Source organism: Trichogramma pretiosum, unplaced genomic scaffold, assembly GCF_000599845.2.
Source record: "Trichogramma pretiosum strain Unisexual culture from Peru unplaced genomic scaffold, Tpre_2.0 scaffold171, whole genome shotgun sequence".
Lineage (NCBI taxonomy): Eukaryota > Metazoa > Arthropoda > Insecta > Hymenoptera > Trichogrammatidae > Trichogramma > Trichogramma pretiosum.
The window spans coordinates 40,099-53,847 of record NW_019640853.1 but is presented as its reverse complement, the minus strand read 5'-3'; the positions used below and the strand labels follow the sequence as shown (position 1 = coordinate 53,847).

At 32.0% G+C, this 13,749-nt stretch overlaps 3 protein-coding genes across 6 annotated transcripts; 2 read left to right on the top strand and 1 right to left on the bottom strand.

The window, feature by feature from the left end:
- Positions 1-616: 616 nt before the first annotated feature.
- Positions 617-2,753, top strand: LOC106659315 (ribosome production factor 2 homolog). The gene is made up of 5 exons (XM_014381788.2): positions 617-816; positions 907-1,039; positions 1,115-1,554; positions 1,625-1,769; positions 1,903-2,753. The coding sequence occupies exons 1-5, from the start codon at positions 776-778 to the stop codon at positions 2,110-2,112; spliced, it is 969 nt and encodes a 322-aa protein (XP_014237274.1). The 5' UTR covers positions 617-775; the 3' UTR covers positions 2,113-2,753.
- Positions 2,754-2,858: 105 nt separating this feature from the next.
- Positions 2,859-10,110, bottom strand: LOC106659313 (probable serine/threonine-protein kinase DDB_G0282963). 3 transcript variants are annotated; one of them, XM_014381783.2, is made up of 9 exons: positions 9,812-10,110; positions 8,686-8,811; positions 8,402-8,604; positions 7,875-8,332; positions 7,220-7,788; positions 6,271-6,949; positions 5,443-5,878; positions 5,190-5,358; positions 2,859-5,116 (listed from the first exon to the last, which is right to left on the bottom strand). In XM_014381783.2, exons 3-9 carry the CDS (start codon positions 8,543-8,545, stop codon positions 4,719-4,721), a joined length of 2,853 nt encoding a protein of 950 aa, XP_014237269.1. In that variant the 5' UTR covers positions 8,546-8,604; positions 8,686-8,811; positions 9,812-10,110; the 3' UTR covers positions 2,859-4,718. The 3 variants fall into 3 exon arrangements, with proteins under 3 accessions (XP_014237269.1, XP_014237270.1, XP_014237272.1); XM_014381784.2 differs by lacking the exon at positions 9,812-10,110 and adding an exon at positions 9,005-9,457; XM_014381786.2 differs by lacking the exon at positions 9,812-10,110 and adding an exon at positions 8,907-8,957.
- Positions 10,111-12,503: 2,393 nt separating this feature from the next.
- Positions 12,504-13,547, top strand: LOC106659064 (transmembrane protein 258). 2 transcript variants are annotated; one of them, XM_014381368.2, is made up of 3 exons: positions 12,504-12,678; positions 12,760-12,846; positions 12,999-13,547. In XM_014381368.2, exons 2-3 carry the CDS (start codon positions 12,841-12,843, stop codon positions 13,236-13,238), a joined length of 246 nt encoding a protein of 81 aa, XP_014236854.1. In that variant the 5' UTR covers positions 12,504-12,678; positions 12,760-12,840; the 3' UTR covers positions 13,239-13,547. The 2 variants fall into 2 exon arrangements, with proteins under 2 accessions (XP_014236854.1, XP_023319375.1); XM_023463607.1 differs by lacking the exon at positions 12,504-12,678 and having other exon boundaries at positions 12,685-12,846.
- The last annotated feature ends 202 nt before the right edge of the window (positions 13,548-13,749 follow it).

The window sequence follows — 13,749 nt, the reverse complement described above, 5'->3', positions numbered from 1 at the left end:
TTTTCAAAACTTTTCACATGTTAAAAAAACGCGTAATGTTTTTTTTATTAATCGCAATTATATATCACTAAAAATTCAATTAAACCATTGTCATGTGTAATTTCTTCTATTAGTCATTTAAATATTATTACCAATTCAAATATTTTTTATAAAAGTGGAACTGACTCGCTGAACAATTTTCATGCATCGTATTACAATGAAGTGATTCGGTAATTTCAAGAAATAAATTTTAAATATTAAAAAATGTGACAAGTATTATTTATTTTGATTTTTAAAAATTCTTCCGATCAGATAGGATAAAAACGCAGATTTCTCGATACATTTCTTTAAAAATTCATTGAAGAATTACAGCGTAATTATTCATTTGATGAAAAAAGTACTTAAAAAATTACGTTCACTCTTCCAATTTGTAAAAAAAGTTATTACTTAAAGTCGAAGAATATTTACATTTGACAGTTCATATTTGATCATTTTTATCATGTTGTGACGTCTGATCTGACTCTGTATATATATAAATGATCAAGTCACCTAATTGAAATTAGTACGTTTTTCCGCCGTGGCACTTGCATCATACGAGCTCGGCAGTCGGCGCTCAGAAGTTCAGACTCTGATTCGTTGGCGCGTCAATCCTTAAATCTGAAACCACATGGTAGTCGATACTCGACATTCGAAACACATAGACTGCTGTTACCGTGTACAATTTGGTGCAGTTTACTATTGATTGTAGGTTAGAAGTTTATTTGATTTTCCATCAATTTCAATTAAATTAAATAACATGCCTGCAGGAGTCGGTTCTTCAGTCCTTCAGAGGGTTACGTACGTATTACTTATATTCAAAATATCATAAATGTATCATGCATTTTTTAACCCTTAATTATTTAATGGAAATTGGAATTTTTATTTTAGGAAACCCAAAACCCATAAAGGAAAGAAGGTTCTTCTAGATAGAGAACCCAAAGTTATTGAAAATACAAAACAAATATTTTTCGTTAAAGGTGCCAAAACTACTCCAGAGTTGCAAGAATGTTTAAAAGATATTGTGAGTTTTTTTAATTACACTTTCAAATACATTCATTTGTGTATAAATATTATAAAAATCTTATTCTTCTCATAGTACACATTAAAAAAACCAGATGCCAAAATTTTACGAAATCGCAATCATATAACACCGTTTGAAGATGCTACACCTTTAGAAGGTTTTGGAAAAAAGTTCAATGCAAATCATTTCATGATGATAAGCAACAACAAAAAGAGGCCTAATAACCTTGTTATAGGTCGATTATTTGAACACACATTGATGGATATGGTTGAATTTGGAGTAGAAAATTATATGAGTTTAAATAGTTTTAAAAATGAAAAAATTGCTACTGGGATCAAACCAATGCTTGTTTTTCAAGGAGAGTTATTTGAAAATAATTCAGAGTTTGGACGAATTAAAAATTTACTTGTAGATATGTTTCACAGAGAAGATGTTGAACAAATAAGGCTACAAGGTCTGGAACATGTATTAAGTTTTACAGCTCATGACAACTGTATACTTTTCAGAAGTTACAAGTAAGTTAATTAATAATTATAAAATTAGAGATTTTTGGAAAAGAAAACTAATGGATTTTTTTCATAATAGGACATTGCTAAAAAAGTCTGGAACCAGAATCCCACGAATTGAATTACAAGAAATAGGACCAAGAATGGACTTGAGAATCAGGAGAATTAAACTTGCTACAGATGATCTTTTCAAACAAGCTTGTAAAAAACCCAAAGTTCTTAAGGTAATATTTTTATGCCATTAAATTAATGGATTTATCATTTAATAATCTCTAAAATTAGCTGCAAAAAAAAGATTAAAATTTTTGTAATTCAATTATGTTGTGCATACAATTTTTAATTTTAATATTATTTTAGGAAAAGAAAAAGAAGAATATTACTGAAGATACTTTTGGCAGTACACTAGCAAGAGTACATTTGGGAGTTCAGAAACTAGACACAATTCAAACTAGAAAAATGAAAGGTTTGAAAAAAACTAAAGCAGAAAAGAAAAGGAAGGCTGCTGAAGACTTAGATAACAGTCCAAAAAAGGCTAAAGTTAGCAATGTAACTACTACTGAAGCGTAATTCATAAAATTACTATGTATAAATAATAAATGTTTGTATTTACATAACAGAAAAAAAATATTATAATTTAATATCATTTTTATGACTTTAATACTTTAACAACAAAAAAATTATTTTTTTAAGTATTTCATTCTTACTTTGCAGAGATTTGACTTTAGTGTGCTTATGTTTTTAGGCTCGTGGTTCACTCCATGCTCAAGTCAAAATTTAGTTTACTTTTTAATTTTATGGGATATTGATCATTACAATTTTTCAAACTTGGTAAAGAAATAAATACAACTGAATACCGACGGAATTTTTTATTTATTAAATGAAATCACAATGCCCGCGCAAAATCAGTTTTGCGTATCACGTATATTAAGTCTTGGAATGGTCTTAACTTTTTATTATTCCTTTTTTCGCGTATTTTTATGTTAAATGCTTATTGTAACATGATTCATTTTTACTAGCCAAATTGTTATACTATTGTTACATTTATACTGTTCTATCATTGCTCGCGGTAATAAATTAATACATTTCATGTAAAACAAGGCAATGAATTCTCATGGCACATAAATATGCAGATTCCAAAAAATGTTACCAGTTACAGTTGCTGTATATAAGTTATAGAACAGTTTCCTCACATACTTGGAGTATCTTTTCTGTAACACTTATGAAATTCCATGAATGCTAGACAAAAATCAACTTATTCAAACTTATTATTAGTGCTAATGCATGATGTGATGAAAAAACGTGTTTAGTGCAAATAAGTCTTGAACGTGTAATTATTTATTATGTGCATTTCATTGTTTCTTTTCATAATAGCAACATGTATTTATGAGAATGAAGCAATGTGTATAAGTATTTAGAGCACCGACGCAAGATGATAATTTACATGAGATGTGCACAGGTCTGTTTGGGCTACTTCAAAATGATCACAATAATGTTTGAATAAACTTCTTTGAGATATATAATTTTTACATTAAATAATAAAATAATTTTTAAATAATATGAAAATTGTATGATTCGTTTTTTTGGTTTAGAAACTTACTAATTATACATAGTAAAAAATGACTAAATAATTAACTTATAACATATACATACAATTGTTTAAAATAACATAAGCATCGTTAGTTGTAAAAAACGAGATATAACTATAAGATACTAAAAATGGCAATTTACAATTCTTAGTAACACGATTACGAATTTGTGAAGGACTATAAAAAGTTGTCACACATTCGCGTTACGTTACTTCATTTCATTCTCTCACTGATCGAGTGAAAAACAATCACTGATCCACTATGAATGATTATATATTGTGCTAATTTGTTTAAATCACTTTTTATAACGTTTTACATGGTTAGTCTCTTATGTATTGTGAATTCGTACGTACATTTCTGGTCTTGATGATAAATTTAAAAAAAATTGTATGGTTTGATAAAAACTTTCTTTTCATCATACAGTAAGTTACATTATTCTTTATATCAACTTACTTTAATACTGTAATTTGTATTTAAATAGATGCACTACGTATAGTGTTAATTATGGATCGTATGTACCCCTGAATTACACCAAAGATTTACACTTTTCTTGTTCTTTATAATCCTTAATTCATTAGTTTTTCTGTATCCATTATAGTTTCAATAATTATTAATATATAATTATATATACGAGTATAAAAAGATTTTTCTGGTACCTCCAGAAGTTGACTTATAATAATTAAAACACAGCTTTTCTTATCGTTTACATCTAATGTTCATAAGATGACAACAATACAAATTATTTCGAAAGAAAATTCATTCGAATACATGAGTCACAACTCTACGCTTAGAGAATAATAACATGTAACTAACAATTGATGATAATTAGACAACAATAGTATTTATTCAATTTATACTTTTTATAAATTAAAACCACATATTTTGTTGCAAATAACAATCCATTATAACCATGTAAATAAATAGTATAAAATCTTGCAAGAGACAAAAATCAACATTAAAATACAAAACTATGATGAGTATAATATACATGTTTACAAATCGAAAAATTAACGCAGATAGTTATTTTTTCATAAATTAAATTTAGCGTTGCATTTCACACGTAAAATAGCTCGGCAAGATGTACCATATTACGCTTATATACAGATTGAGAGCTTACTCTTAACTAATATGGTTCTGATTGAATAAGTTTTCGATTGCAAGCTAATATGAGTATAATAACAATTTTTGATGGTTAATAACGTAAACAAATATCACAGTAAAGATAAATTATCTTAAAGCTAATTAGCATCGAACTTTGAGTAAAAAAGATAATAATCGTTGAAATAATTCGTTGTAATAAAGCGAGAGATAAATAAAATAAAAAGTAGACATTTAAGGGAATGAAATGTTTAAAAACATAACATTGCAGATTCTGGAAATTCGATAACGAATTTTAACATTCGGGTATATCCATTTACTCATGCAAAGATGTACGTACGTTCGAATATTCACAATGAAAACATCACGAATCCCCACAAATTCGAACACAGAATCAACAGTTATACAAATGTGTCATCGAGATCCATGGGGGCCGTTGAATAATAATGCACGTCGTGGTTCCGATAAAGCTGGTGAAAATAGCAGCGCTCACGACAAGCCCTGTGGTGTAAAACAAATTTTTTCTAATTCACCAGTAGAAGAGCTAACTGGGGACTCAACACGTTCCTCCTGCTCGCAAGCCAACTGCTCGCTATAGTAATGCGGCGCACTTAAATAATCGATAAGTCTTCGGGGTAATGGTAAAGTCGGTATCAAATCTTTCCGCACCATTTTAAGTATTACAAAACGACACGTATGCTGCAAACTTTGTACTTGTTTAAAGCGAGATACTGGATGCAGCAATTGAACGCGCATAGGTCCAAGCACTGGTCGACGATGAAGGAAGAACAGGTATCTACCACTTCGTGAATGTTCCACGGCATTTTCAATGAAATCAACAATTGTGTGAGATTTAAATTTGGTACAACTACCAAAACTGAAGTTACCTAAAAAACATCATTCAATTATGTTAGATATTGAATCATTTTTCACAATATGATGCCAAAACATTTTAAGTACCTTGATCATGTTCTATCCTAACGTGCCGAACGCAATTATTTAATTTGAAAGATAAAGAAAATATGTAGTGATCGTCACTACTATCTCGAACAATAAAAGATCCATCAGGTTCATTAGATAAAATTTTTTCTGCTGCTTCCCCACTTATGGGTCCCCAGTACCAACCGTACTGAAAATATAGAAAAGTTTAATAATAATTATACAAAAAAATTTTAATTAACATGCTTCAAAGCAGATAAAAGCAATAACTTACATCCTTCACTTTTTCAATGCTAGCAGCAAAATCCATACTAGTGTCCTCGTTGCTTACTCGTTCATCCGACTCTTGTCTGTCTTGACTAAGTCCTTGGATTGAATTGGCCGGTGAGTGACTTGCCGAGTCACTGCAAACATTTACCATGCTGGCGTCTGTGGAAGCAGCTTGCAAATCAGCGCTGATGTTTGCATGCCCGTTGTTTTTGGGAAGAGGTGGAAGAGCTCGCTTGAAAAATGGTAATTTACTCCCCGCTGAAGGCGGCATTTCTGCGTCATCGGGTTCGCCGTTCACTGAGCTCCCATTATGATGACCGTTGATGGTTGGATGTTGATCATAGTCGGTGACTAATTCGTCATCATCCTGAACTATTACTTCCGAAATGTGATTGCGTTTCATGGTCAATTGATGTTCTGGGGAACCGATTTTTTTGAACCTAGGAAAAAGACGTATAAATATTTAAGAAATGAAAGAGAAAAAATTCATTTTTCATGTTAGGATATTAGATTCAATATAGTGTCAAATTGACAGTAATTAGTTTTGTGTTGTAACAGTTAAAAATGCGAAAATGTCATAACAAAGAAAGTAAATATTTCAATGTAAATTTGGCTCAGGATCACATATTATTTTGGAGTCATGCTTTTACTCTACTGAAGTCTGTACTCCATAATTTTATTCGTGTTTTCATATGATTTGAGTAAAAACATAATTTATTCAGTTAAAATGAATCAGTTGCTTAATCATGTAACGAATATTACTTTTAAAATTCATTTTTGCATATGTACATTATATTCAAGTCAAGCAAATTTATAATTCAGTAGCACATACCTGAATATATTGCATAAAGTTTGCTTAAGATTAAGCGAAAAATTTCGTTGGCTTTTCTTCATCTTTTCGCGATTCACAGTGCCAGTACTTTGATCGTTGCCATCTACTGACTTTAAGTCATCCGCTCTTTGCTCGTCCTTGTTCTTTTTGTATTTCAGCGTCGATAGTGTATTCTTCTTATGTTTTTTACTTATGGTTGTGGAATTGTAATTATTGTTACAGTTGTTGATGTTGTTGTTGTTGTGCTGTTGTACAGTAGCGAGACCGTTGCTTCCAGTCTTGTTGGATGGGACCGTATTTGTATTCAACGACAATGTATCGTGCGGGTTACTATACTTATTGTTATTGTTTAAATTAATCATCTTGGGCACATGAGCCAAATGAATCGAAGGATGTTGTTGACACCATATTTTTTTGTCTCGCTTTAGCCTTGGCTCCGTTTGGCACCCGTCACCTGAACCCCCAGATGAGTATAGAGTTTGAAGATATTGACGCACTTCGTGAAGCGTCATGTGAATCGGTTCACCGGTATTTCGAACTTGACTTTTTGACTGTCGCTGATGCGTGTGATGCACGTGTAGCTGCTGCTGTTGCTGCTGCTGTTGGTGTCTATGTGCTGCTGCTGCTGCAACTGCCGCTGACGACGTACCCGGTACACTGTGGCGTTTGCCCGTGTTACCTAAAGCCAAACAAGTATAGGTATATATAATGGTCATTGATGAATTCTCTGCTTTGTTAATGACTGTTCGAATTGTTGTTCGATTAGAAAATTAATGCATACTTCTTCATTAATAAGAAACCATAGTTAAAAAGCTTGTTTAAATTTTAAAAATAATTAAGATAATGTTTTTTTTCCAGGAAGTTATTTCATAATAAATTACTAATATAATATATTAAAGCAAAGAAATATTCAAGAAAATACTTAAAGTAGAAAGTCATTAATACTCACAACAAGCTCCATTCACTGTCGCGGAGGCTCCTACATCGTTGCAGCAAGTGTCTGCCAATATTTTTTGGGACTTAACATGTGTTAGTTTAGTTTTCGTAGTACCACCACAATAATGTCTTTCTCTTGTCAAATGCGAACAAAATTCAAACTCGCTTTGAGAGCTGCTGGTGTTTCTACGTCTTTTTCGGTGATGTTTGTGCCTTTTTGGCCTTTGCGGTGTTCGAATAATAGCAATGTCGTGATGAAAAGGTCGTACAACATCAATTGGAACAGTGTAGATATCCGAATCAAAGGGAACATTGTACATATCACTTATTTGAGGACCGGTAAGTACATCATGTGACATCGCTGATGTGATGAAACTGCTGTCATCAGCTTTGTTACTCAAACCAGTAGTATTTAGGGAATTGTGAGAACTAGAGAGTCGAGATGATGCCAAAGACGATCGGGATGCAGGACGATTAAGAGTACTGAAAGGTGTAATCGTAATGGCACCATTGTAACCTGGTCCAGCTAATGCTCCAGAAGAAGATGTAAGATAATCGGATGAAGCATAAAAACGCATTGTACTGAAAATTTATGATTATTTTGATTCAATTTTTATGATAAAAAAATTTAATTTGTATAAAATTCACAAAATATTCAGAAGACTTACTTTTTATTTGATCTACTGCAATTGGTATGTAAATTTTCTGTATTGGGCCTATGCTTGTAAGGCTTAAGAGTTATTTTGCCTTCAGGCCATAATATTTTACAAGATGTGGCTAATGCTTCTTCCACAATTGTTTCAACTAAACTCTCAGCAAACTCTATTATGTAACAACTTACATTTATCGTAGTATCTAAAACTGTACGAGTGTCACTAGTAAGGGGTTCTAGCGAGGAAGATGATGTATCTGGTGGTGATGGGCTATCTTGAAATTCAGGAGGTGGTTTAATTGCAACATCAACAACTTCATGTTTCCTTTGTTCAGCCACTTTGTTTGCAGCAGCTGACAGAATATCTGTCCAAGGTCCTTTTTTCAAAGTGTTGAAATTCTCACTATTAATTCCATCAGAGTAATCAAAAGAATCTTGGGACAAAGATTTGCTCTCCATATCGCTTTCTTGTAACTACAATAAAAATGTTTTTAAAATAATAACATTTATCCATAGAATAAGTTAAAGTTGTACAATAAGTACCTCAGTAGTAGCAAAGTGTGCTCTAACAGAATCACTCGATATGGAGCCTCCTATCCCACTGCTTCCTATTTCACTCAATGGACCAGTCACACTCAGGGAGTATGATGGTGGTGAATCCATATTAATACCATGTAAGTATCGCATTTGTTTTGCATCAATATTACATTAAAAACATGTTAAGCTATAGTATTGTATAGATTTCTCTGTAAAATAGAAAAAAAATATATGGAAATAAAGCACGTTAAAAAATTTTTATATTTCAATAAGCTAATCGAATAACTCACTAGAGAAAATAAAATGTTGGAAGTGCAAAAAATGAAGTTCACATCCTGTTCAGTCATTTTTACATTGGCACTTTTTGGCACAGTGAGTAGTTAGTCCGTTTCAAGTAAGCTCAAGTTGACAGTGATCTGTAAGCAAGAACAAATAGTGATTTTTAATGAATTTTGCATGGTAAAAAAAAAAATTATGATCAATAACCCGTATCGTCGATGTATCTACGCACAAGCACTATCTACGGTTCGACACGATCGATTTGATTATGAAAAGATCATGAGGTATTCAGAAAATGAAAAATATTCATTAGGATGTTTGCTAACGAACCCACGTATCTACGCACAGATTACGACGGTCAGGCTGCCTCGTACGGTGGATCATCAGTCATATCGTTCTCGAATCTTTGTCATATTATGGATTGCGAGAGAGTGGTATATATGTATAAGTGCAAGGTGTAAGGGTTCTACATTCTATGCACTATGCATGCGAGAGTATGCGATGTGTATGTGTATACGTCAGGCACACTTACACATAGAAACGTCAGCGAACTGTCTACGTATGAGCGCGCATATGCGCAAGTATTTGTGATAAGTACGAAGAAAAGAGAAAAATTATGGATAACAGGGTAGACATATAAATAATATATAACTTATCGTCTCTGGTTTATAATGCATGCAAATATAATTTTTTTCATTACTTTCTGATGTGCGTGTAGCATAAAAGCGTGTTCGCGAATGAGGAAAGCTGAAGCTGTTGAAGTGTAAGGCTTGCGGGAAAATCGAGCGAGTAAGAGAAAGAGAGAGAGAGAGAGAGTGCGGGTGGGAGGTACGGACGGAGTAGATGAAAAAAGTAGTAGGCAGCCTTGGACATTATACAGTAAGTTGCATGTTCGATTTGCAAAGGATTTAGGAGCTACAATCGTTGCACTTTTGATGAAAATGTTTAAGAAAATGTTTAATCAATGAACATTTTACAATAGGTAAACAAAATCATAAGATCGACGGTATAAGCTATGTAGGCAATTTCGATGTGCAAACGCAATCACGTGTAAAATGCTGCTGCTACAGCAGCACCTATATACACTCAAAGAAAGAGCCAAAAGGCCCGTTTACTTAAAATGTGGAGAGACTGTACCAACTGCGATTTTAGTTGCACACGATGTAACTGCAGCTCATTATATGCTCAGAGAGCTGATCTGTTAGCACTAGAGTCAATAGATGCGATAGATGTACTATACACTAGCACAAACAAAGTAAGTCTGGTCGATTGTCTCACTCCGTCGCGCGCTGTCTGGTCGTAGTACGCGAAGAGCGTAAAATGTACACGCTACGCATCGCGCACTATGATATCCGTGGCATGTGTATGTGTATAGCATGTACTTGTATGCAGTGCACATGTACAGAGCACACACACACCGCACACGGCATCAGCACACACGAGTCAACGAGTGTCGCTGTCTAAGTCGCCTCTAGCATTGTACGTTCTACTGGTATGACTTTAGTCTATTGCAATGTGTAAGTGAATGCACACACACATGCAGCTGCACACTTATACTAGTATCAGAAAGTATACGAACGAGAACTCGGCGCGAGTGACGTCTATATGTATAGCGACTAGCGAGCGCTGACTCCCGAGCGGGATAGAAGCAAAACAGCGACTTTACTACTAAGCTACCTGAATCGTAGTACTGAAAACGTATACCCGATTGTCCCATACATGCGTGTTTTATCTGTGTTTATTTAAACTAATACAACTACACGACTACAATTCTCTTTTAGTATCTGAATAAAATATAGCAAACGAATGTAGTTTTGCACACACTTACAATACAGCTGTAACTTTTTCGCTCCCGCCTATCTTAATTGTTATAGACTTATAAAGAGTACTCGCAAACACCTAATTCACTAACATTCGCAGATACAAAAACTTTTCTTTATAAAATATAATGGTGCAGCGAAAACCTTCTATAACTCCGACTCTTTTCTAAAAGTACATGTGTTTTAAGTAAAATGGCACTTTATTTGGCAATTAAAAACGATTGATGGGTACCTTAAAGATGAACTTATTCCTGGGCTATCGTGAATATTTAAATAAACAAAAATACGAATTAAATTTTGACGCAAAACATTTTTATACTTTTATTAATATAATTCTCTGAGAAAAAATTGATAATAGTTAAATATTTTTTTTTACGATTTATAACTCTATCCTAGTCCATAAATTGGTTATCTGGTAAAATTTTCCATCCATTTTTGGGCTGCCTATAGTAAACTTTAGTAATATTTATTTAAACTTTTTTATTTAATTTTTAAGAATGACCGAGGCTGCTTCATAAATTTCGAACCACATATATTCATTATTAATGCTTTGAGTCCTCGAAAATAAAAATGCAAACGAGTTAGCTAAGTTCAAGGTCATTGACTTAGATGGGCCGACTATAACTAGTTGGCATTTTTTAGCTTTAATCATTTCTCGAGAAACATTACTAGCTTTTTTATCAAGTATAAGTATTCATTTGGAAGAGCTTTTTTGCTATAAAAAGATGTTTTTAGACATTTTTTTAATGTTATGCGCAATTTAAGGTGAGCAAAGGGAAAAATTTTCGTTAGTGGCTCATAACTGGCCAATTTACCCAATTGGTCTCGAGTCGATATTTTGAACAGTTTCGTACTAGTTTTCAGAACAGTACCAAGCATAAGAAAAACGAAATTTCAATATTTTTTCTTTTGTAAACTAAAGACTTTAACTAGAAACTGTTTCGATAATTCGAGGATTTCTGTTTTATTTAGATATTTATATATATTTTTTTTCACGCAAAGTACCGGATAACATGCACGCTTTGTTATACTGTCAAATCAGCTGTTCGGTAAAATGACAACTTCGTGACAACTCAAAAACACCCTATAAACTTATGCTTTCGAAATGAATGCTAGGACAATCATTTGTTTTAAAAATTGAAATTAATTTCATTTTATTTTAGAAAGAACAGTTGGGCGAAGGGTGGTTGCACCAGTAACTGGCCACAATCTAATGATTGCTCAATTTTATTCTAGTCATAAAAACGTTAGACCCGTTTTAAAATTATTTTTAATCAAATTAATTATTATTTAATAAGAGTTTTTTATATTTTACAAATTGCTTTTTCAAATAAATTAAAGGAAATATATGGTATTTTTACAAAGAAAAATGTTTTTTTGGCTTTTACACTTGTTATAAGTATCATCTGAAAAAATTCTGGGAAAATTTGAGGTCGTGTATTTCAAGACCAAAAATAATTGAAATAATTTTGAAGCTTTGTATGAAAATTTTGATCGCCAGGTATACATTTTTGAAATTTTCAATTTTTTTTTTTTTTCTTAAGCCCTGGACATTAAAAAAATCGGCAAAAATTTAGGATATTTTGGACTGTTGAAAAGTACCTCTGTGGATTTTTTTCAAATTTTTCAAGTCAAAAAGGACTTCAAAATCGATTTCAATAGAAAACGGGTGTGCATATATATTTTGACATAGTCCACATATATAAGGGCTTACGTTCATGTCTGTATAATGAGTACACGTATGTATGAACGTTGCACAATGCATCAGGACATTCTGTACTTGCAGGCATCTCTAACTGCGATTTCATCGCAATAACGACGCTTATTCATTTATCATAAGCAGAGTGAAAATATATCATTCAAATAAATAAAAAATGAATTAAAAATAAATATTCAATTTATATAGACAGAAGGTTGATAAGCCCTTACTTAACTCTAATAATTTATCAACCCCGAAATAATTGTATTATCATCACATATTAGAAAATATATGCACTTCCATTTACGCTTTAATTTAGTATGATCTATTTACATATTCCCCATCGATCTGTAAAACTTCTTCGGTGTTCAGTGCATACACTTTTAGGCGTTTTAGTTGTATTCTTGTATCCCACCGTAACTGACGCCGGCAGAGCCACACGTTTTATATTACACATAAGCTTCGTGTCTATAACTCTCAATAAGGTTTCAAACTTTCAAATCGTGCCGTCAAGTACTAAATAGTTTATCAAAGTTACTCATAGGTAATAATTTCAAATTTTGCAGTATTACGGTGTCAACAGATATACAACTATCGCAGTGTTAGGTTAACTCTCAAGCCACGTCAACGATAATAAATTCACAACAATGACGGTAAAGACTTTTTTTGCAAAATTTTCATTTATTTAATTTTTCTGAATATTGTTTTATCAAAATAGTGACTTAACTTTATTATTTAACTTGCTTGAATAAAAACAAACCACTTCCTGAAGTTCAAAATAATCATATAATTTATCTTTTTACAGCTAGAAATTGAATCAATGTCTAGGTACATCTCTCCCATCAATCCATCAGCATTTCCAGTATTATCTCTTGTTTTACTTTTCATTGGAATCTTTTTCACAGCTTGGTTTTTTGTCTATGAAGTAACAAGCACAAAGTTCACAAGAGATTTGTTCAAAGAACTTCTTATTTCTTTAGTAGCTGCTATATTTTCAGGTTTTGGAGTATTATTCCTTATGTTATGGGTAGGAATATATGTGTAGATTTAATTAAAATGTTTATATAGTACACAGACTTTGCATATTTTTACAAAATAATTTCATTTAGACATATGTACGCAAAGTGATGAATTTGATTTGAAAAGAAAAAAAAGCAATACAATTGTAAATTTTGATAAAGTTATGCTTTTATCTGTTGTATTTGTCATACAATATTAAAAAAATTCATTTAAAAATGTTAATCAATTTTCACTTTTTAATTTTATGCAACAGTCTTTAATGAACTGTTAGCTCTTACCATTGAGTGTCAATCAATAACTGTGAAATAATAAATATGAATCTTTATCAACGAAATTGTTCTGATTTATACTTTAAAGTAAGCCTATTACTTATATTACAACACATAATGTATTAATTGAAGTTTCAATACCAAATAATTTTAAAGAAATAAATAAAATAAAAAACATTCAATCTTAATAATCTTCAACAAAAAGAACAATTAATTCATATTCCACTACTTGGATGAAATTGAATCAAAGAATTGTTTTCTCCTTCA

Excerpts from the sequence above, each read along its gene's own strand:
- LOC106659315 (XM_014381788.2), top strand. The coding sequence starts at position 776 with ATGCCTGCAGGAGTCGGTTCTTCAGTCCTTCAGAGGGTTAC. Across the intron at positions 817-906 it reads TCAGTCCTTCAGAGGGTTAC|GAAACCCAAAACCCATAAAG; the intron begins GTACGTATTACT and ends TTTTTATTTTAG. Across the intron at positions 1,555-1,624 it reads ATACTTTTCAGAAGTTACAA|GACATTGCTAAAAAAGTCTG; the intron begins GTAAGTTAATTA and ends TTTTCATAATAG.
- LOC106659313 (XM_014381783.2), bottom strand. The coding sequence starts at position 8,545 with ATGCGATACTTACATGGTATTAATATGGATTCACCACCATCATACTCC. Across the intron at positions 7,789-7,874 it reads TGCAGTAGATCAAATAAAAA|TACAATGCGTTTTTATGCTT; the intron begins GTAAGTCTTCTG and ends ATAAATTTTCAG. Across the intron at positions 6,950-7,219 it reads GACAGTGAATGGAGCTTGTT|GTAACACGGGCAAACGCCAC; the intron begins GTGAGTATTAAT and ends GTTTGGCTTTAG.